General features: G+C 42.9%; 1 protein-coding gene across 1 annotated transcript; it reads left to right on the forward strand.

The window, feature by feature from the left end:
- Positions 1 to 4,151: 4,151 nt before the first annotated feature.
- On the forward strand, positions 4,152 to 11,800 carry cuedc1b (CUE domain containing 1b). Its single transcript, XM_080526163.1, has 10 exons — positions 4,152 to 4,715; positions 6,036 to 6,163; positions 6,935 to 7,061; positions 7,489 to 7,756; positions 8,553 to 8,621; positions 8,743 to 8,832; positions 9,004 to 9,097; positions 9,252 to 9,310; positions 10,769 to 10,835; positions 10,998 to 11,800. Coding segments are annotated over exons 1-10 (1,224 nt in total). The 5' UTR covers positions 4,152 to 4,394; the 3' UTR covers positions 10,999 to 11,800.
- Positions 11,801 to 23,240: the final 11,440 nt, after the last annotated feature.

Genomic DNA, 23,240 nt, shown 5'->3' on the forward strand with positions numbered 1-23,240 from the left:
TTAATAAGATCATTTTCGCTGCTCTCTGTAAAGCGCATTGGGTCACTTTTGTGAGAAATGCGCTATAGAAATAAAATGTGATTTGATTTGATATCAATCAATCAATCAAACTTTATTTATGTTCTATAGCACAAATCATGCATTGAATGTAACTCCAAGTGCAGTATTTACTAAACCACAATATAATAAAACAAGAGCTATACGGATCAAGAGTGTTTGTGCACAGCGCCACTGTGTGTGAAGGCGCTACTGAAAGTGATGACAGAACGCATGTCTCAGAAGATACGCGTCACTTAGTGACGCAAAGGTAGTTCTGTATTTATCTCTATCTGTATTAGTACATTTATTTTGAAAGCTCTATTTTGACAGCTCTACCATGGGCACTTTTATTTTGATGGGGCATTCTTTGTTGATTGACTTACGACAGTTCAGGACGAGTCAGTCTCGCTGCATGTGGTTTTTATGAAAAGCTTTAAGTATGTTCACTGCATAATTCTAAGTCTAATATTTCAGTGATTATTGAGCAGTATTCAAATATTTAAATACATTGAGCAGCAGCTGAAACTTTGTCTAAGAACCAAGATATTGAGAAAGCAGTTCATTCAATGAAGACGCTGTTCCAAGAGATGATCTTCCGTGCAGGCGTGCACCCTGGATCAGCGGAGCTGGTGTGTTAAGTGTTCATGTGTTTTCATGTATGGTGTAGCTTACAAAAGTCTGCCTTTCCACTTATATTTGTGAAACTAAGTAGCCTAAATGTGTTGCGACTGTGCTTACGGTGTCTTAATGGTGTTCGACATGAGTGTATTGTAGCAGTAGGGCTCAATTATTAGAAATTGGCGCTCTTTTTATTTTATTTTTTTTCCTTCTTTTTTTTCTATTTTCGGTTAACCGGAAAACCGCGGTTTTAGTCTTTGACGGTTTTTCGGTTTCAATAATTGGAAACCGTCCATCCCTACTTCTCTACCAACATTGGGCCCCTGTGGCTTCATCAGAGACCCATGGCCGGGTGCTTCTCAATAGTTTACAGTGGCCTCCTCCACGTCTCCTTCATCTGCACTGACTCAAGAGATTACACTTACGCACTGGTAGTCAGCTGTCCAGTTGTTTCGGATCTATGCCGTTGAAAGAAAGAAGGTGAGGAGAGGGGACCACTTGACCCCATAGTCAGGCTCTCTGACCCCTGAGAGCAATGTGCCCAGAGCTGGAGCATGAAAGTGATTTCCTATAGCTGCCACTACAGCCTGGGACAGACACACACACACACACACACACACACACACAAACAGACACGCACACACGCGCACCTGCCTGCCCCTTGGCAATGACAAGCTGTTACAGGGAGGAATTGCACAAGACCTAGAGGAACAACTGTTGTGTGCCACCCCTGACAGACTTTTCTTGCCGTCCTGTTTCTTTAAGTCAGTAAACAAAAACAAAAGTATAATCTCTAGTAGTATCTTGGATGACTCGACTTGACTTTTGTTTAGGCGGCTTCAAAGCCAGGTCTCCTAGCCTGAGCCTGGAACACTTAGTGACCAACTGAACCCATGGCTACCAATTTAGAATGATTTAATCAAATGCAAATGCAACTTAATCCCAGTTTTTAATAGGCCTCTTGAACAGTGGCCTTTTACCACAGTTTCCAGAAATGTGAGAAGACAACCTCTGTTTCTTTACTTCACACACACAGGCTAAATCACTCTCTCTCTCTCCCTCCCTCTCTCTAACTCACACACTCTCTCGATCGCTCATACGCACACACACACACTCACATTACACTCAGACACAGACTCAGTGTCACAGTGAGGCAAGATGAGACACCCTGTTTACATCAGCGCCAGTCCCCATGTAAATGAGAAGTGGCTGGGGGTGGGGGCAGTGCTGGGGGTGGGGGGGGGGGTGCTGCCGGGCGGGGCCTGGCACTGCCATGTGGCCCGGGGCTGGCACTGAGCACATTGTTCCCTCCATTGCAGGGATTTCTCTTCCCAGCACTAGAGGAGGAGGCGGGGGGAGGGGGGTTATTGGGGGCAGAGCAGAGAGAAGAAGGGAGGACGGCTGGTGGTTGGGGGGGGGGTGTTGTAGCGAAGAGACAGGACCTCAGAAAGATGTTACAAGTCACTCTCAATAGACCACCACATTTTTGGAATTCTTTTATTTTTTTTTCTGGGGCCCAGGAATTCCATCAACTCTCACCACTATTCTGTTTTCTGTTTCAGACAAGGAGAGATAACCCAGAGCCAGAGGTAAAGGATCTTGCATTCCTTTTCTCATTAACCCTACTTTGTAATGTTCTGAGCTAGCAGAGTACAGTTTATGCTTAGACCCCCCCAAAAAAGGCTCTACTGAACCTTTTACAATCATCGTAACTGACAATTCCTTTTAAGCTTTACCCCCGAAGGATAGCCAAGACACTGAACTGAGCATTTCGGAAGCTCCATCACACCTGATGGAGACCTGTGAAGGCATGTTAGCAAGATAGCCCACTTCATATCCAGTCAGAGACTGCTGCCAGAAGGCCAGTCATAGGGTCAATAGGTTGCAATATGTTGCATGAGAACTGTGTTGGAGCCAGAGGTTTGACATGGGTCTCTGCTTATTAAATCCTTTGATATTGCTGTTATGGCTGACATTGTTACATTGCGTGTGATTTAACTAATAAACAGTGGTTTGAATAGAGGGGATTTCACTGCAGTTTGAGTGCTATGAGGGATATCTGTCAGTCAGTGTCAAGTCAAATCCTAGTAAAATCCATTCACATATTGGCATTATGTCATCATTATATATATATATATATATATATATTAAAAAGCAGTCCATCAGTAGAGAGCTTCTAAGGTCAAACGAGCACATTGATTTCCTCTTTTTTGTATAATAATAATAACACCAGTTTCCTAAGTTTTATTTCTAAATGAGTGTAAAGCGTCAGCTACTGTATACTAGATCTTATGAGCTCAATGAACATCGAGCATTCAAAGGCACCTGGTTTCTTCTCCAGCTTGCCCTGGTTTGTGCAGGCTGGTTTATTTTCTACTGCAGCTGTCACTCCCTGATCCGGGCCATTGCAGAAGCACGGTTTGTTTCATCCACTGGTCTCAATAGTCTCCCATTAATACTAATCTGCCCAGGGCTGATGGCATTCAAGGTTAGCTGGGGGTAAGCTGGGCACCATTATGCACTCTTATAGCTGTATGCGTGCATGCTGCTCTCCCTTCTCCTTATGGTATACATTGATTCATAAAATGTGTTAGCCACAGCTAGGCTAATTGTCACAGTCATGTGGGCATATCCAAGGTAAGGGGTCATTTGAACACTGGACAGTAGGCCTACATGCTCACTATGTACCCCATGAAGTGTGTGTGAAATGCATTGTGCCTCCTATTCCCCTCTGGCACACATTGACTCTTTATATTCGTTATAATCTGCAGCCAGGCTAACTAACCCAGTCTGGACATGCACATTTGTGGGTCCCTTCACTTCTGGTTGGCAATGGGCAGAGAGCAGCATCTGCATCCCACTCAAGCTTTCCCTTGGCATCGGATGGTCTTTGTTTTTCTCCACGGTTGCCATGGTAACTTGGGCAAAGGGGGGGGGGTGGCTGGCAAGGTTGAGCAGAAGGGGGAAGAGTGAGGGGATGGCGGAGGAGGAGTCTGCCGTAATCTGAGCAGACACTGGGATCCCCCCCACCCCCCCCTTGCCCTGGGTCACCCCTATTGAGTCATGGCATAAACTTTGTGAGGGTGAACTGAAATCCCAAATGACTGTTGCCTCTGTTTTTCCCACCAGTCTACCTCTGGACACCACGAATGGGGATGTTTTGACGTTGTGAGATAAGACCTCAGGTGCTTTGAATGGCTGTGGGGTTTAGGTTAATAAAGTGATTGGGGGAACTCTACTTTGTTCAATACAGTGTCGCTATAGTTGTTTGCTACCTCTGCTAACTAGCTCCCCCTCCTCTCTCTTCCTCCCTCTCAGGTGCTGATTGTTGTGGTCCAGAGATGCAGACCTGGTTGATTGTCCCTCAGACCTGAACCTGGTGACGGGACTCCAGACACAGACTTAAGGGCCCTACCCCTCCTCCCCTCCTCAGTGAGTGCCTGCTCCTGTGACGTGACAAGAAGCTGTGTTGGATGCAGCTGAATAACAAACAGAGGAAGAGAAAAAGAAAGAGAGAGTCGGACTCTTGCCTCACCCATTCAAGGACTAAGATGCATGTGGAATGATGAGAAAGTGAGCAAGGAGAGGTTGCAGACGTGAGGGCTGAATCTGAAGGGACCAGAGCACGCGAGAGAGAGAGAGAGAGAGAGAGAGAGCGAGAGAGAGGAGTGGGGGTGTGAGGTAAGTGCCAAGGTGCCATCCCCTTAGGTGGCAGTGCCAGTCAGTCAGGCAGCAGGATGACCAGCCTGTTCAGGCGCAGCAGCAGTAACGGAGGCTCCAGGGGCGGAGGTGGAGGAGGGAGTGGTGGTGGGGGAGGCTCCACCCAGGGAGAGCTCAACAACAGCCGGCCCAACAGGCAGGTCCGGAGGCTGGAGTTCAACCAGGCCATGGAGGACTTCAAGATCATGTTCCCCAGCATGGACTACGAGGTTATTGAGTGTGTTCTGCGCTCCAACAACGGGGCTGTGGACGCCACCATCGACCAGCTGCTCCAGATGAGCATCGACGGCCACGGCTCGGATGACAGCTCTGACTCTGATGACAGCATCCCGCCAGAGGTCAGTACGGGGTCACTGACCCACACCACTTCCTCTGGTCCGGTGTAAAATAATAATAATCAATAGTTATTAGTCTACATAATAACAATATAACAATAATATAATGGGCAGCAGAGAAGTGTCTAGTGGACAGATAGAAGTGAGTTTGGATTGCAATGGCCAAGCTCCTTTTAAGAAACAGCTTCAAACCATGATCCCCAATTAACACGAGAACCAGATGTCCAGTAGCAGAGAGGTAGGCAGTTTTATAGGTAGGCAGTTTTATAGCCATGCAGTAGGCATCAGTTCACCTCTCAGGTGCAATTCATGTTCTATATGTGCAATGCTCAGAGAGGAAAAAGCCTTTAACCAGACTCTACTCTCATATATACTTTGGATTCAGCCCAGTTCAGCCCAGTTCAGCCCAGTTCAGCCCAGCCCGGAAAATAGTATGGGGTTTCTGAGACGCTTTTAGGTGTTCCACACCTGGACGCATGTGCGACTAGCACCTGATTCATGCAGTGAATGAGACTGACCTCTAATGGGTAGCATCATGACATATTGTTTTGTAGTGGGGCATGGTAGACTGGGGCATTAGCCTGCAACTTCATGACCTCTGCTGTTGACTCGAGCACATAAAGTCGAATAACATTTTTATTTGCTTCCAACTCGAGCGTTAGACCGTAATGCACCTCTTAGCCCTCTGCACCTCTACAGCTACCTACCACCCCCCACCCACTCTCCTCTTGTTTTTCATCAATAATTAAAAGGTATTTGTGTGGAGAATGTTAAAGGGATAGTCCACCCACATGTAATGCATGATGTTTAGTATTGTGTACTCTATATAATGAATGGTATATGTGGAAAGTGTTTGTTTGTTTACATAGCCATTGTCCAGAGTCCGGACAGCTAAAATTAGTATCAATGACAGGAAGTGCCTTTGCTCTCTGGGGAATTAGGATACATTTTTGCATGCAAGTCATCTTGTAGGAACTGCAATCCAAGTCATTTCACAAGAATAGAATAGTAGGCAGAACTCATGTCTAAAAGTAGCACTGTTTGTCTCACCCTGTTACGTTATCAGACACCATAGGCAGAACCCGAGTCTGTTGACCCGAGTCTGTTGAGTTTGGCAGGCCGCTTTGAATAAGTCACACAGCTGACTACTTTGAATAATATAAATAGTACCTACTAAAAAAACATAAATTGCTTCTACAAGTGATATTGATCAGATGAAAAAGGTATCAAATAATTGTTCTTGTTACACATGATGCTGGTTAACTAGATTAGTTTATATTTATCACTCTCTCTCTGTCTCTTTCTCTCTGATATTTGGGCCAGATTCTGGAGCGGACGTTGGAACCGGACAGTTCAGACGAGGAACCGCCTCCTGTCTACTCCCCGCCCACTTATGACATGCATATCTACGACAGGAAGTATCCAGAGGCCCCGCCTACTCCTCCACCGAGGTAAAGCAGGACAGGGCGGGTGGTCACTGGGAGGAACCTGCTTATCTAATCGGCATGAGTGTGTTGATTATTGTCTTACCTTGGAAGTTGTTTATGAACCAGCAGTTACTGTAACTGTAATTAGGTGTTCATTCACTTGATACAGCCAAGTATCACACACCATAGACTGGCATCGTTGCTCCAAAATGAAATGATTCGGTATTTACCTTTGTCTAAACTAACTGAGAGTCGGATGAACCCCTTCAGATTAGCCTTATTGAGACTGTGTTATTTTCATATGGAATCACACAGCCTGAACCTCTCCTAAGCCCAGAGGAAGTGGTCCTGTGGTACCCTGTGGATGTGCAAGCTCTGAATAAAGATCAGAGGGCCTATGGATTGAGTTGGGCATGCCACATGCTGTTATTATTGTGAGTCAAGGCTCCACCTTGTGGCCATTGTAAGAACAGCTCAGTCAGTACCTCCCAACTGGCCCTCTGTGTGGGTTGATGGGGAGTAATTGGTGATTGTGTGTCACTGGACCAGATCTTAACAAACCTCCATGTAATTGATGTCCATTATTTAAGATTGTAGACTCTGTCCACATCAGTTTAGCATCACACCAGATCACCAGGGAGAGAGAGATTAACTGTGAATTTAATTCTCGCTATAATGAGTGATGTGTTCCAATCATATGTAGGGAATATGTAGGAGTTTTTTTTCTGAACCAGGGAAAAACCTTCTTAGGCTTCATATGTCAGTATGATCCAGACCTTTGTTTGCACCGTGCAGGTTCGAGGCCCAGCTCCCCCCAGGCCACCAGCAAGTTCGCAGCTACAGGAACTGGAACCCGCCGTTGCTGGGCAACCTGCCAGACGACTTCCTGCGGATCCTTCCCCAGCAATTGGACAGTATACAGGTACATCGTCACAGTATACAGGCATGTAACCAGTCAGAGTGGGGGAGTATCTGATTACATCAGATTTAAATAAAAACTCTAATCTGTGGACTATGTCTAAATATTTATAAATTGAAACAGATGGATCTTGAAAGTAAACGTCTTTTGATGAGGAGATGACTATTGTCAAGTACCAGAGTTATTGAAAGAGGAAAGTTCAGAGACGAAAGATCCACAGCATATACCCCCTCATCTGGGCATGTATACCGTAGCTGCCAATAGAACTGGCTAACTTGTCTGCCTCCTCATTGAACAGTGTTTCATCATACAGGAAGACAATGACCCCGAACAACCACACTACCATAGTATCTTACAAAGTCAGACGGCACTGTATACAGTACAGCATATTGTGTAGATCTAACCTCCATCTCTGCTGGTTCTCCTTCAGGGCTCCCAGACCGGTTTGTCCCAACCTTCCTCCTCCTCCTCCCAGTCTGCCCTCAGCCAGAGGACTGCCCAGGGAGGGGTATCAATGTTAGGGGTCGGGGGGGTGGCAGGGCCCCCTGGAGGGCCAGGAGGAGCGGCTGGGGCTACAGAGCAGGAGCGTAAATTGAAGCAGTACCTGGATGATGAGCGCATCGCCCTGTTCTTGCAGAACGAGGAGTTCATGAGGGAGCTGCAGCGCAACAGAGAATTCCTTGTCGCCTTGGAGCGAGGTGTGTGTGCGCACAAACATTTAGTAACTATTACCTCGGAGTGCTTTTAACTAAAACGCTCCTCTCCCCATGTCATGAAAAAGCTTTGTTGTTTGCTGTCATGCTGATGCCCTGCCTCAATGCTGAAATATCACCCACGTCTTTCTGTGTCTCCCCAAATTCTACATCCTTCAACAAGCTGAAACCCAGGGACTCTGGTCACATGTATGCTCTCTCAAAGGTCTCCTAGTAATGAATACGCTGTACAGAATAGTTCACCAGCATCTCATATTGAAAAACTAAACATTTCTGTGAAGTGATGTCCAAACGGTTTTGACGTAGGAATTGTAACAATCAAAGGCTGGAATTGAATCTTGAGATTCATTGATAGTTAAGTATACATGTGTGTATCCTACTACAGTATATATCTCTGTGTTTTAATCAGTTTGTAATGGAAGCATACATAAGCATGTGTATGCTTTTGCTTGTCCATTCTCTTTGTAAAGCTATAGCATTCTGACGTCTTAAAGATGTCTTCCATCTAAATGGATGGTGGTAACCAGCTCTGGTCCTGGAGAGCCACTGTGTGCAAGCTATTGTTCCAAACCAACACTAACACCCCTGAATCAGCTAATGAAAGACTTTATGAGCAGTGGATGTGTTATGCCTGGATTGGAACAGCTATGACTCTTCAGAACGGTGGTTGGTGACCAATGGGTTATGATGGAAGTGGTGATGGAACCATGTGCGCACACCCACCAGGACACACAGCCTTGTCCTGTTCTGCCCGTCATAACATCTGCTCTCTCTGTTTTAGATCGCTTGAAGTATGAATCAAAGAAATCCAAGTCCAATCATTCATCCGCTAGCATGGAGAATTCCACAGGTAGATATCATTCATACGCTTCCGCAGCCAAAAGGTGTGTGTGCGTGTGTGCGTGCGTGCGTGCGTATGTACGTTATCTTTGGTGTGTGTGTCTCCCTAACAAGCCTAGTCTGTGTTCCAGGAGAGCGCTGTGCATCAGGGTTGGTGGAGGCCTGCACTGCTGTCTCAGATGACGCCATGTTCAGAGACAAACTCAAGCACATGGGCAAATGTAAGACATCCTCTATGGACCAGTCCATGTTACCTTATTACCGATCATCCCCCGCCTGCGTCTCTGATTTGTATCGATTTGATTGCAACTCAACCAAAAGAGTAGCACACTTCACCCTTTATTATGGGGAAATCTACCTTTTGTAATGACAATGTATTTCTCTCCACTCAGCAACAAGGAAGAAGTTGTTTGAAATCGCCAGAACATTCTCTGAAAAGACAAAGAGGAGAAAGTCAAAGAGAAGAGCACTCCTGAAGCACCAGTCGTATCCTTCATTTGGATTTGGACGCCCTAAGCACTCCTTAGTAATGTTAAAGTGTTGACTGGGTCTGCGGTGTTGGTGTGGGGATGGTGAATTAGTGTGTGAATGCCTGTGACAGACCAAGCCTGTGGTTTCACTTGACTGTGTTCTCCTCCAGACTGGGCACAGCCAATTCTACAGCGAACCTCCTGGATGATGTGGAGGGAAACCCCTGTGGTAAACCCTTCAGCCTTATTCATATGTTGGCTGAAGCAACTGTATATATACCGTATTTTCCGGACTATAAGTCGCGGTTTTTTTCATACTTTGGCTGGTCCTGCGACTTATAGTCAGGTGCGACTTATATATCAATAATTCATCATCTCTGACTGACATGAACTGACATACGGTAATCTCTGACTGACATGAACCAAGGAGTAACTTCCGCTAGCGCCTCATACACGATAGAATAGCCATTATACTTGACAATGTGGACATTAAACACGACAATGTGGACATTAAACATGATGTTATGGACCTTATACACAATGTTATGGACGTTATAAACGATATTAAAGTCATTTATTCCTTCCAGAGACTGTTCTATGTTGCTAAATTACCCCCGCGAGGCTATTATGCTACTTCCGCTAGCGCCACATACGCGATAGAATAGCCATTATACTCGACAATGTGGACATTAAACACAACAATGTGGACATTAAACATGATATTATGGACCTTATACACGATATTATGAACGTTATACACGATATTAAAGTCATTTATTACCTTTCAGAGGCTGTTCAATGTTGCATTGTTTGTAGGCCGCCCTTCATCCTAACTACTTCCGTTTTTCACCAAGCTATCTTTGTCATGGCCTTATACACGATAAATAGTCGTTACACTCGACAATGTGGACATTAAGCACTATATTATGAACGTTATACACGCTATTATGAACGTTATACACGATATTAAAGTCATTTATTACCTTTCAGAGGCTGTTCCATCCTGTTTGCTTGCTCCCGCGACGCCATTTTGCTAACCTTCGTTAGCAACGCGCTAGCTAGCCCTGGCTTTACACTCGATAATTTAAGTATTTCTAACCTTTCAGAAGAAGTTTTAACGTGAATTATGTCCTTCCTGGGCTTACAAATCCTCTCATGTCTCTTCACAGTGCCAGACTAGAGTCAAGCTCAACAGGGTCTTCTTTCCCCGCTGATTCCGCCAAGCCCGTTCCCTTGAACCATGCGACTTATAGTCCAGTGCGACTTATATGTGATTTTTTCCTCTTCATGACCCATTTTTGGCCTGCTGCGACTTATACTCGGGTGCGACTTATAGTCCGGAAAATACGGTACTTGATCAATTTAAAAATGGTCTTGGTTGGTTCCTCCACTCATTTCTCACAACTTCAGCTCTCAAGGGTGGCCGTGTATGCTGCTGGTTTTGGTCTTTGTCTTGTAATCAGAGGCTGAATTACATCTGAGTAACCAGGTGTCTTGATCATCAATACCATTAGCATACTGGTCAATCAAGAGTCTGGGGTAAATAGAAATCTGTATAACCATGACATGGCACGGTCATGGTCTGCAGATGTTCATTCCAGTGATACTTATCAACATTTATCAGGTTATTCTGTTGTGTGTGTGTCCGTCCGTGTGTGTGTGTGTGTGTGTCTCTGTGTGTGTGTAGAGGATGGCCAGCCCAGAAGATCAACCACTCAGGAAGAGGACGAACCACGCAAGGAGCCGTTGTCATGGTGAGAAGAAACTCCAATTCCAATGAGGTTTTTCAAACAAAAACAAATACTGCTGTCATGGCTGCCCCAATCATAATAGGTCAAGACTAGATTTCATGGTGACCATGCAATGGGAGGAATTTTACTACGTTTTATGAGATTTGACCAACATCTCACCTTCAGATCGTCCAAGGCACCATATCGGGGTTTCCATGGCGACAGAAGAATGACCCGTGGCCTAGCAACTCTGTGCCCTCACTTCCTAACACAAACCTGCCATTCCCAGCCCTGGCATTGTCTTGGGACTGCCCCCCTACCCCAGGAGGAGAGGAAGCAGACTGGTTCCCCTGAGATGACCTCTCACCCCCTCCACTATGGGCCTGTAACTGTTCATAACTGCATTTGATTACCATTATAATCTCTGCATTATAACTCTTTGTTAATATATGATTTCATACGGAAAGGAAACATGCATTTGTCTTTGACCGTTTTCTTTCCTCTTTTGTATTGGCTCCCAAATGGCATCTGTAGTGATGTTCTTGCTATATGCTACTCATCGAGTGTTACCACTAGTAGAGTGGTTTTATACAGCTGTGATAGGACTCCAGGTTCGCCATGTCAGAGCCTTTTAAATGTCCCATAACCATGTTTCCTCCCTATTGACATTCGGGCCCAGTTTCAAACAGACAATAACCATTCACAACATACTTTGTTGTTTTTTAACTACATCCCTTGAACCACAACCACATTAGAATCACAGTTCAGCCCCACACTGACCGTAAGGCAAGTCCCCCCCCAGGTATTGGCCTCAACCCATTTCTTCCAGGAAATCCATGGAGGAAGTCCAACAGCTTGTAAACAGAGACCCTTGCGTTCCAGTCAGTCGTGGAACAGAGCTCCTTCCCAGAGCATCACACCCCTACCCAGAGCATCACACCCCTACCCAGAGCATCACACCCCTTCACCACAATAACATCGGGAGTGGCCACAAGACAATGTGACTGAGGATTATATCATCAGAGCTTGATAACGTGTGCGGGAGCGTGTGCGTAGAGATGTTATTCAAGTCTCCCTGCTCAAATGCCAACACCCCCCCCCCCCCCCCCCTGCCCCTCCCCCCTCTCTGACCAGCCAAAATGGCAGCTTGTTTCAAGCGGGTCCTGTTTCACCCCGGAGTTGTCAAGGTATCAGGATATATATACATTTAGATATTCCTCAAACTACACTGCCATAACTCACAACCTTAGCTAGGCTTTTTAGCACAGTATTTCTACTCCAAAGTCCAAACCTATCATGCGCGGGGGGGGGGGGGGGGCTCACATTGCTTAACGCCAGTGTTGATGTACACAATGATGTAATTCTTAGAAATATTTGCTAGACAAATGCCAGTGATATCTACTACACATTTCTGTTTTGTAATGTTGTATAATGGGATATAGCTTGTCATTGTAAGTGGACAGGGAGAGAAGGAGAAGATGATTTGGTTGATGCCTCTGTGAGGACAGGCATTGATGTTGAATGCATATAAAGAAATATAAGAACACAGGATTATATAGCATCTCTGTGGATGGATGTATCAGTACAATGGAAGTGAAGACTGACGATGATGACCCAGCGCTGTGATATCATGAATCAGCACATCAACATACTATTTCAGATGCTTACGGCTTGATTCAAAGCAACTTAAATGAGCCGCCAGCTAATTGCAGAGGTTACGACCATATGGTTTGAACTGGCTCCTTCTCCGCCCTGGCGAGAGACCCACCAATATATCTTAAAGGTAGACCCACTTCCTGTGATAACATCATATCACTGAGTGTACCTTTTATAGAACAGAATTGATGAAAGGAACATAATGATAATGATGAAGTTGCACTCACCCAAGTTGCTTTTACCTATCCTCTCAAATTGAGCCATTTAGAAGACATTCCTTGTTTCACAAAGGAGAGAGAAATTCACCCCTTCCTCTCTGTCAGGGATGTTGACAGATAACCTCATAATGGTGATTGGTCATGTACATAAGGAGAGAGGTTCATTAAGTTCATGTGTTTGATTGTGTGAAGGGATGGGGATTTTTTTGGGGGGGAAGCACAAAACTCTTCCAGTGTTTTCTTTAAGACGTTATGCCATGAGCTGGGTTATTTTGCCCCAATGTGTGTGTTTTGTGTCATTTTATGTATAATTTTTTTATTGGCGTTTGCTGTCAGCAATTTTGTATTCATGTCTCCACAAACCCATTGGAGTCTGCAGTTTTAAACAAAGGAATTCTCAAACAGATTTTCCTGAGAGAGGAGCATATTACCCTCTTATATCCCATTGCCATGCCATTCCCTCAGTTCTACTGTTATTGAACAGACAGGGGGTGCCATCATCAAGCAGACTCAAACTGTCAACATGACTGATCCATCCTTTATATTTACCCCCCTGATGATACATAGAACCTTAGTGTCAGTGTTATGTTGAGAATATAAGGTTGGTCTACAGTTGAACTTAACTGTCTGCGGTGAAATTAACAGACCCTCCACAGTGTCTTCTTATGAGATCCTACCTGTCAGCCCAGATGCAAAATATGTCAGCTGTGCATCTCCATTGTTGAAGTAGCTTCCTCTCTTTGTCCCCTGTCATTAATGTACACACATCTGTAAAGATTGGATAGGTGAAAGCGATATTGTGAAAAGCTATCTAGTTATTGTTTTCACCAATCCAGTACTTTCACATAAGTGCAGTTGTAAGACGGCAGACCAGTAGAGGAGGCCTGTTTATTCAAATGCACAATGCACCATAGATGCAACTTAAAATGGTTAATCCGACTGAGTATAGGACCTTAATTGACCATCAAGGTCACGTGTCAGGTCACGTGTCAGGTAACAACATCCCATAATAGGAAAGAGCTTTTCCTTATTTGGACAGTCTGACTCATCTGCAGCTACGGAAGGAGCAGTGACAAGACAGGTTAGGTTTGTTTACAAAAGCCAATTACATTTTCAACCACTGACAGGTCAGCCGGGCGATTTGTGTGTATTCCAACATTGCATGATATCAGTCACCAAGTGCTTGCACACCATTGGTCAACTTTTTATTTTTATGGAGGGAAGTGAAAATGGTTTATGGTTGTGATATTCATTCACATTCGTTCAAGTTCTAAGGTTTTGACTGACATCTATATGGGCAGTTGTCTGCACTGTCGAGGGCAACAGTCATATGCATGGTTTAGTGATGTGTTTTCAAAATGGCGCTCGATGTTAAACTCTGCTCATAGATACTTGTAGATACGTTATCCTCTCAGGGAATTGCCAATCTCCTTTCTATTGTTCTTCCATGTCTTATTTGTCTGGTAAAAGCACAATTAAGAAAAATAAAATGTTACATATAGGACAGGAGTTTATTTCCCAAAGGTTTCAAATATCACTCAATGATGACATGATTTGCATCCCCTCAACCTGTGCGATAGACCAAAAACTACATTCTGCATAATTGTTGTATAGATAAAAACATACTTACAGGCACACTCTGTAGCTTTTCTTTCCACTGTGGTTGCTGTAAAATGACATACACAATCACAGAATTGTGTATTCAACACTAACTAATGTTCAATATGCTAATCCACACAACTGATACTTGTCTTCTTTGATTTTGTACTGCCTCAATCATCAAGAAGAAAAACAAACACATTAGGTTGACCGGAAATAGAAATTACAGAGTGTCTCTAAAGTAACTCATAACTGTAGATGCCATAACCTATACTTTCATCATTGTTGGAAAACATCTTTGAATTGATGCGTTAACCTTTTGTGACTGATCAATACACAGTACTGCGAATGCTCCATCGGGATCTGATAGAGTCTCAAGTGTATTCATTTGTTGTTATCAATGGAAAGAATTATAATATGGACTAAAGTTTTAGCAACAGATTAGAAGTGTTCTCGAAATGAGTACTAAGAGAAATGATTTGTAGTAGAGATGTTTCTTTGTACAGACTTGTATGTGTACATGAATGGAGATGCGGCCTGTTAAAGAGATGACATGCTTGTTTATGATGCACACATGAGCCTGCAATCTTCTATGGCTCATAACTCTATCAGAAGAATGTATGCCATATTTACTTTGAAAATCAAGTACCAGGCGCCTGAAGGTTTGTAGTCTGGTTTGTATGGAACTTAATGATCTATTGGTCATCCCATTACTCACATAAGGGCCAGATAGGCAGAAAACATGTAATTCATTATCACAACTGAAATACATGACAAACTTCATAAAATTGTATGATTCAAAAGGTTTGTGAGTGTCGTTTGTTTTTGCAAGGACAAGAGTTCAACAGTTTGCTGGGGAAAATACGCCTGTTTCTCCCCACAACACATTTTTTGAAGTGATTGTTGTACTCAACATTTTATTTATAGATCTGACTTTTTTTCTTACACTTAAGAAAGTTTCTTAGCCATTTAAATAATACAATTGTGTTGTGCCCTGTCTTATGTGATTGTGTGTTACATTTGTAAGGATTTATAACCAGATTCCCTTCAATAAAGACATTTCTATCAATCCCTTGAACAAGATTGTCACAAATCTGCTTCAGGGGAAAAGTATGTTTTTTGTGACCTGGCGCAATACACCACTAGATGGCAGCAGTGTCATTGCAAGTGGATGTACTGTAGAAATGCACACAATATTTGCTGTGCCTGTATTTGCTTATTGTGGTTCTCTGTTTTGATTGATTGATTGAAAACTTTATTAGAAGATTTGCAGAAGTAGGTACATGAAAGTACATATTACATACAAGGTCAACTAACAGGATAAAAACCCAAGAAAGCCTGTTGCATGAGACATGCTTCGGTCACTGACTTTTGGTAAGGAATTAATATCAATTGCTATGAAACCACACTGTCTCCTAATAAATCTGTCATCCCATAGCGCTTTGGATTGTGTTGGGTTGTTGCCTGCCACACATTGTTTCTCAATATATGGAGAGACATCGGTGGAAAAGACAAACAGGTATAATCACATAACAGGCAAATAAATAAATGTTCTAATAAATTCAACCAAATTCATATTAATTTCAGAGAATGGTCAAGGATATGGGGTTTGTTTCAAGTAGAGATAGTCTTCTCCCCTTGGTTTATTACAACTCTTTTGTATCCATTATTACAGTATCTGATACCTAATCCACTAAAGCTTTGTGAAAGAGTCCCCATCAACTGTCAAAAGTACTCTATTAATATGAACGCTTATTTTTAATCATATTATTAGTCTTCTGCCATGAAGACGCACAGGATCTTATTTTATTTCCAAAACAGACAAAGAATAGGCCTATTCTCCTGGGGCAGGCTGCATAAAGATAGTGATATTCTCAGGTTAGACCAGTCTAATTAAGACTGCCTGTTGCATAACAAATAAGACTGACTTATTTTGAGGTTAGAAAATAGAAAGTCTTCCGTTCTGCTGAACATTTGCTCTGCGAAGAGATGCAGCTGCCTGTCAATCAAAATCCGATTGCTGCAGACTGCAGAAGCAATCACGTTCCATAATTTCCAACAAGGAAACACATGGCTGACGTTATGTTTCCTTGCACGTCTATTTTAATACCTTTGAAAAGGACACGTTAACCTCCTCTGTGTGGTTGCAGAGAGGGGGTTGAATTGCATCATTTGTATTTTGTTAAAGCACTTTGAGCTGCAACGTTTGCAGGAAAAGTGCTATACATAAAAGGGTTATTATTATGATTATGATTATAATAATGATAATAATAATAATAATCATTATTATTATTATTATTATCATGCAAACATATCTGTTTGAGCGCGCCCTCCGAAGTTTGACCGCACACGTAAAAATACACCATGACGTCATAATAACCCTACAATAGAATGGTTTGGTGTGACAACGGTACCATGGCGTCATAATAAACCTATAATAACATGGTTTGGTGTGACAACGGTACATATATACATACTTTGGTATATAACGGTACATGATAGACAGATTGTACGCGGGGATGCGAATGAGAATATATACAATTTCTTCTACAGTTTTTTTCTACACATAAGGATGAATAGAAAAAGGAGGAGTTCTTCGTTTCCACGAAGCCCCCTTTCGGTATGTTAACTAGCTTTGTCTTCTCTTTCCATTTAATAATAATAATAATAATAATAATAATAATAATAATAATAATAATAATAATAATAATAATAATATCTTATATCTAATAATGTTATTCATGTTAATATTATTAATATCTAATGTATCTTTTAATGTTAGTTGATGAATCTATATATTTGTATATATTTGCATATTTACTTAAATCGTATAGTATTTTTTATATTATTTAGTTATTTTGTTTATCTTTGTGGACTGTATGGCTTATTCTTGTTTTATTATGTAGTTGCTATTGTGTTTTATTGATTACTATTGTTTTATTTATATTTTTATGCTGTGTGGATATTTTAAAGCACTTCGAGTTGCAAAGTTTGCAGGAAAAGTGCTTTTTAAATAAATATTATTATTATTATTATTATTATTATTATTATTATTATTATTATTATTATTATTATTATTATTATTATAATGCCAATGCTATGACACTAAGGTACCCAGCAAACACAGCCAAGTTGTTGCCTGTGTGTTAACCTCCTGTGAGGTTGCAACGTTGTTAGAAGGTAGCCAATGAAATGCTACTTTAATACTACTTCTAAGGGTCGCGACAACGTAACTGCGGAGCCTTTAGCCTTTAGCCCATCTGGTAGGGTGCCTTCCAACATTTTGCCACACTACAGCCGACTATTCAGAGAATGTTGTCCACAACCTCACCACAGCCTAACTTCAAGGTTCAACTGTGTTTGCTGGGTATAGCCAATATTTTCTCCATGTAGTTGAGTAATAGAATTCGTTTGGAATTGTGGATTTATTTTGTCTGATTTTTTTTTTAAAGAAAAAAACGAAAAATGCTATGTGACTCATCTGGTGTTGGGTTTGTGTGCTACGTTGTAGGAGCAGGCCGAGCAGGCCAAGAGCTTAGTGCATGAAGGAAGGAATCAGATGCAGCAGGCTTTTGTGAAGTTGAGGACACTGAGAAAGGCGGTGAGAAACAAGCACAATGAAAATATATTGTTAGATGGCTACAGGGCATGTTTGAAACATTTTTGTAAGGCTGTGTTTGGAATGGTATACTAGCATACTACTCATTCTAGATTTTAGTATGCCAGAGTGTTCACACTGTACAGTATGCGAGATCTGACTAGCTAAAATGTTTATGAGTAGTAAAAAATCTGTAAATCTTTTTACAACTTGTTTAGCTATTAAGTTCTGACTATGTCGAAGTAGTATCTACGGGTATCTACGGTAACTAAGGTAACGTCAGATCAGATACATACATCACATTTTTGGAATATATATGGTTACTTTCTCTCCTGAAAACATATTAAAACTTCATAAAATGACATGTTAACACTTGTAGAGCCAAAATTACAGCTTTTAGCCAATATTTTTTTAAATAGAGGATTTAAAATCCCCGCTCCTGGACCGGCGAAATGCATTCTGGGATGCAGTATGCATACTGCAGTGTAAACGGTTGGCTGGTATTGGCATACATATTATGAATTTAGTGTGCAGTATGCAGTATATACTCATTGAGTATGCTAGTATGCAGTATGCTAGTATGCCATTTCGAACACAGCCTAAGCCTTAGTGCTTTTTCTTTCCACAGAGAATTGACTCTTGCCTTCACCTCCCCCAGGAGGCCCCAGTGGGACGTCACTCACCGCCTGGCCCTCTTCCCCTGATGAATGACATGCCATCTCCTCCCGGTGTAGTCTTCCCTCCTATACAGGTCCGACTGCGCCACCATGCTCTTTGTGGCAATACAACACCCATAGGTGGAAGTCACATGGGCTCCCGTCACATGGGCTCCCTAACCCTCATGTCTGGCTTCCCAGCCGGCCGGCCTTCCCCCCCTCCACGCCCGTTGCCTAAGCGCCCCGACCCTTGCCTTCCAGATCCGGGTAATCTTCCTCCGTCTTCTTTGACAAACACAAAGATGCTATGTGACTCATGTGACTTTTGCAGCCCAAAGTCTTGGGTTGCAAAACAGAAAATCCAAGATGCAATTGCATTTGGAAGTGATAAAGATAATGCTCCTTCCAGCCGTAACAAACTGGAATGTCTCGAAGCAGAGCTAAAAAGGGCAGTGTTTCTCTTGAAAAGTTTACAGGAAGAAGAGAGGATACTGGAAGAAGACCAGAAGGTCAAAGAGGAGGACCACATAAAGGTTGTAAAGAGAGAAAACCTTTTCAATCAAAAAGAAGCAACATTAATGAAAGAAGAGGAGAAAAGGAAAGAAAAAGAGAAAAAGAAGAGCCTTGAGCAAGAAAAAAAAGAGATTGAAAAGGAGGAGAAACGTCGACAGAAGGAGGAGAAACTGAAATCAGAGGAGGCAAAAAAGCAAGCGAAAGTGAAGTTGGAGGAAGAAAAAAAGCAACAGAAAGAGAATAAGAAAAAGCAAGAGAAAGAGAAGAAAGAGAAAGAGAAGGAAGAGAAGATTAGACTAGAGGAGGAAAAAAAGAACGCAAAAGAGCGAATAAAGAAACTTGAAAATGAGAATAAGGAGAAGGAAAAGGAAAATAAAAGGTTTGCAGAAGAAGAGAAAAGGAGACTAAAGGCTGAAAAGAAGGACAAGAAAAAGAAAGAGAAGGAACAAAAGATTGAGGAATATATAAAACAGTATCAGGAGAGGAAAGAGGAGAAGAAGCAAGAGAAAGAGAAATGGGAGGAACAGAAAAAAATTGCTAAAATTGAACTTGCGATGCAAAAAATAAAGGAGGCAGATATGAAAATAAAAGACTGGGAGGAGCAACAGAGAAAGAGAGAAAATGAGAAGGAGAGGGAGGAAAAGAAACGCGCATTAGAGGAAAAGGAGGCAGAAGAGAGAAATGAGAAGCAGGACAGACCCAAAAAAACGGCAAAGGAGCTAATCAGAAAGAAGATGGCAGAGACCTTTGAAAGGGGAAGACTCAAAGCCAAAGAGGAAATGGAGGCAGAAGAGAGAAATGAGAAGGAGAAGGACGAAAAGAAACGTGCATTAGAGGAAAAGGAGGCAGAAGAGAGAAATGAGAAGCAGGACAAACCAAAAACAACGTCAAAGGAGCTAATCAGAGAGAAGATGGCAGAGACCTTTGAAAGGGGAAGACTCAAAGCCAAAGAGGAAATGGAGGCAGAAGAGAGATTTGAGAAGCAGGACAGACCAAAAACAATGTCAAATGAGCTAATCAGAGAGAAGATGGCAGAGACCTTTGAAAGGGGAAGACTCAAAGCCAAAGAGGAAATGGAGGCAGAAGAGAGAAATGAGAAGGAGAAGGACGAAAAGAAACGTGCATTAGAGGAAAAGGAGGCAGAAGAGAGAAATGAGAAGCAGGACAGACCAAAAACAACGTCAAAGGAGCTAATCAGAGAGAAGATGGCAGAGAGATTTGAAAGGGGAAGACTCAAAGCCAAAGAGGAAATGGAGGCAGAAGAGAGAAATGAGAAGGAGAAGGACGAAAAGAAACGTGCATTAGAGGAAAAGGAGGCAGAAGAGAGAAATGAGAAGCAGGACAGACCAAAAACAACGTCAAAGGAGCTAATCAGAGAGAAGATGGCAGAGAGATTTGAAAGGGGAAGACTCAAAGCCAAAGAGGAAATGGAGGCAGAAGAGAGAAATGAGAAGGAGAAGGACGAAAAGAAACGTGCATTAGAGGAAAAGGAGGCAGAAGAGAGAAATGAGAAGCAGGACAGACCCAAAAAAACGGCAAAGGAGCTAATCAGAGAGAAGATGGGGCGGCTGTGGCGCAGGAGGTAGGGTCGGCGTCTAATGATCGGAAGGTTGGCAGATCGGCGGTTCGAGCCCCGGCTGGCCACATGTCGAAGTGTCCTTGGGCAAGACACTTAACCCCAAATTGCTCCCAGTGAGCGGGCCGACGCCTTGCATGGTAGCTTGCCGCCATTGGTGTGTGAATGTGTGTGTGAATGGGTGAATGAGAGGCCGTTGTAAAGCGCTTTGGAATAAGGCGCTATATAAGTCAGTCCATTTACCATTTAGAAGATGGCAGAGAGCTTTGAAAGGGGAAGACTCAAAGCCAAAGAGGAAATGGAGGCAGAAGAGAGAAATGAGAAGGAGAAGGACGAAAACAAACCTGCATTAGAGGAAAAGGAGGCAGAAGAGAGAAATGAGAAGCAGGACAGACCAAAAAAAACGGCAAAGGAGCTAATCAGAGAGAAGATGGCAGAGAGCTTTGAAAGGGGAAGACTCAAAGCCAAAGAGGAAAAGGAGGCAGAAGAGAGAAATGAGAAGGAGAAGGACGAAAAGAAACGTGCATTAGAGGAAAAGGAGGCAGAAGAGAGAAATGAGAAGCAGGACAGACCAAAAAAAACGGCAGAGGAGCTAATCAGAGAGAAGATGGCAGAGACCTTTGAAAGGGCAAGACTCAAAGCCAAAGAGGAGAGTGAAGATGTGAAACAATCCCGATTCTCTTTTCTACCACTTCGGCTCGTTTTGGAGTCACTCGTTTTGGAGTCACTCGTTTTGGAGCCACAAGCCGTAGTGGTTCCCCGGGGGAAATGGGACAACCCTTCACGACTAATACGTCATCCGTAGTGTAATGAATGGGTTAATTCATAGTCAGGACGGCGCATGCGCCTTAGAGAGAGTGTGTGATATACCAGTAGGTGACTGACAGGTGTCGAGAGAACCGAAGTAAACTGGTTATACCTTTGTTGAACCCAGACTCAAGTGTCTTATTATTCTATGTCCAAGTGACATTACACGTAGTATCGTAGAAAAGCATTGACGCTCGCGATTCATTCACAACTTGAATGAACTTGAATGCTATCAATCGATCAAACAAGTCATCAAATAAAAAAGAACAATGTTTCATTATCAGACCATGACAGAATAAGCTCTAACCTGTATGAAACCTGTGCTCCTACCCTGCCAGTCTGCACTGATTTAGGACAACAGTGCAACAACTTCGAGGCTGAACTTTAGTTACATTTACGGCGTCATATGCCATCAAAGGGAAACATGGAAAAATGCATGACTTACAGATGTAATTTTATGACGTTACGAAATCCGATGTGACAGGAACGCTGGAGAAACAGCCGCTGTCCACTGCATTAGTTAACTACATGTCCTTGATGAGTCTCCCGCTCACTGCCCTCCATCAAAAATGTCACATATATAGTACTAATACATTGGGGCCGGTTTCAGAGACAAGGCTTAAGCCTAGTCCTGGACTAAATCACACTTTCAATGTAAAATCTCCATTGAAGATGTTTTTTAGTCTAGGACTAGGCTTAAGCCTTGTCTGTGAAACCGGCCCATAATAGTACATAATAACAACTGCTCGACTATAATTTTGTCCTTCAAACTTTGCTTTCGTCAAAGAATGCTCCCTTTGCAGCAATTACAGAATTGCAGACCTTTGGCATTCTAGCGGTTAATTTGTTGAGGTAATCTGAAGAAATTTCACCCCACGCTTCCTGAAGCACCTCCCTTGATGGACACTTCTTGCGTACCATACAGTCAAGCTGCTCCCACAACAGCTCAATGGGGTTGAGATCTGGTGACTCCGCTGGCCACTCCATTACAGACAGAATACCAGCTGCCTGCTTCTTCCCTAAATAGTTCTTGCATAATTTGGAGGTGTGCTTTGGGTCATTGTCCTGTTGTAGGAGGAAATTGGCTCCAATCAAGTGCTGTCCACAGGGTATGGCATGGCGTTGCAAAATGTAGTTATAGCCTTCCTTATTCAAAATCCCTTTTACCATGTACAAAAGCAGCCCCAGACCATCACATTACCTCCACCATGCTTGACAGATGGCGTCAGGCACTCTTCCAGCATCTTTTCACTTGTTCTGCGTCTCACTAATGTTCTTCTGTGTGATCAAAACACCTCAAACTTCGATTTGTCTGTCCATAACACTTTTTTCCAATCTTCCTCTGTCCAATGTCTGTGTTCTTTTGCCCATATTAATCTTTTCCTTTTATTGGCCAGTCTCAGATATGGCTTTTTCTTTGCCACTCTGCCTAGAAGGCCAGCATCCCGGAGTCGCCTCTTCACTGTAGACGTTGACACTGGCGTTTTGCGGGTACCATTTAATGAAGCTGCCAGTTCAGGACCTGTGAGTCTATTTCTCAAACTAGAGACTCTAATGTACTTGTTTTCTTACTCAGTTGTGCACCGGCGCCTCCCACTTCTCTTTCTACTCTGGTTAGAGCCGGTTTGTGCTGTTCTCTGAAGGGACTAGTACACACCGTTGTAGGAAATGTTCAGTTTCTTGGCAATTTCTCACATGGAATAGCCTTCATTTCTAAGAACAAGAATAGACTGTCGAGTTTCATATGAAAGTTCTCTTTTTCTGGCCATTTTGAGAGTATAATCGAACCCACAAATGTGATGCTCC

The sequence above is a fragment of the Nansenia antarctica genome (assembly GCF_963989245.1).
Source record: "Nansenia antarctica genome assembly, chromosome: 3".
NCBI classification, from domain to species: Eukaryota; Metazoa; Chordata; class Actinopteri; order Argentiniformes; family Microstomatidae; genus Nansenia; species Nansenia antarctica.

Coding starts and splice junctions, on each gene's coding strand:
- cuedc1b (XM_080526163.1), top strand. CDS start 4,395: ATGACCAGCCTGTTCAGGCGCAGCAGCAGTAACGGAGGCTCCAGGGGC. Junction 4,716..6,035: donor ATGACAGCATCCCGCCAGAG/GTCAGTACGGGG, acceptor TATTTGGGCCAG/ATTCTGGAGCGGACGTTGGA. Junction 6,164..6,934: donor CCGCCTACTCCTCCACCGAG/GTAAAGCAGGAC, acceptor TGCACCGTGCAG/GTTCGAGGCCCAGCTCCCCC.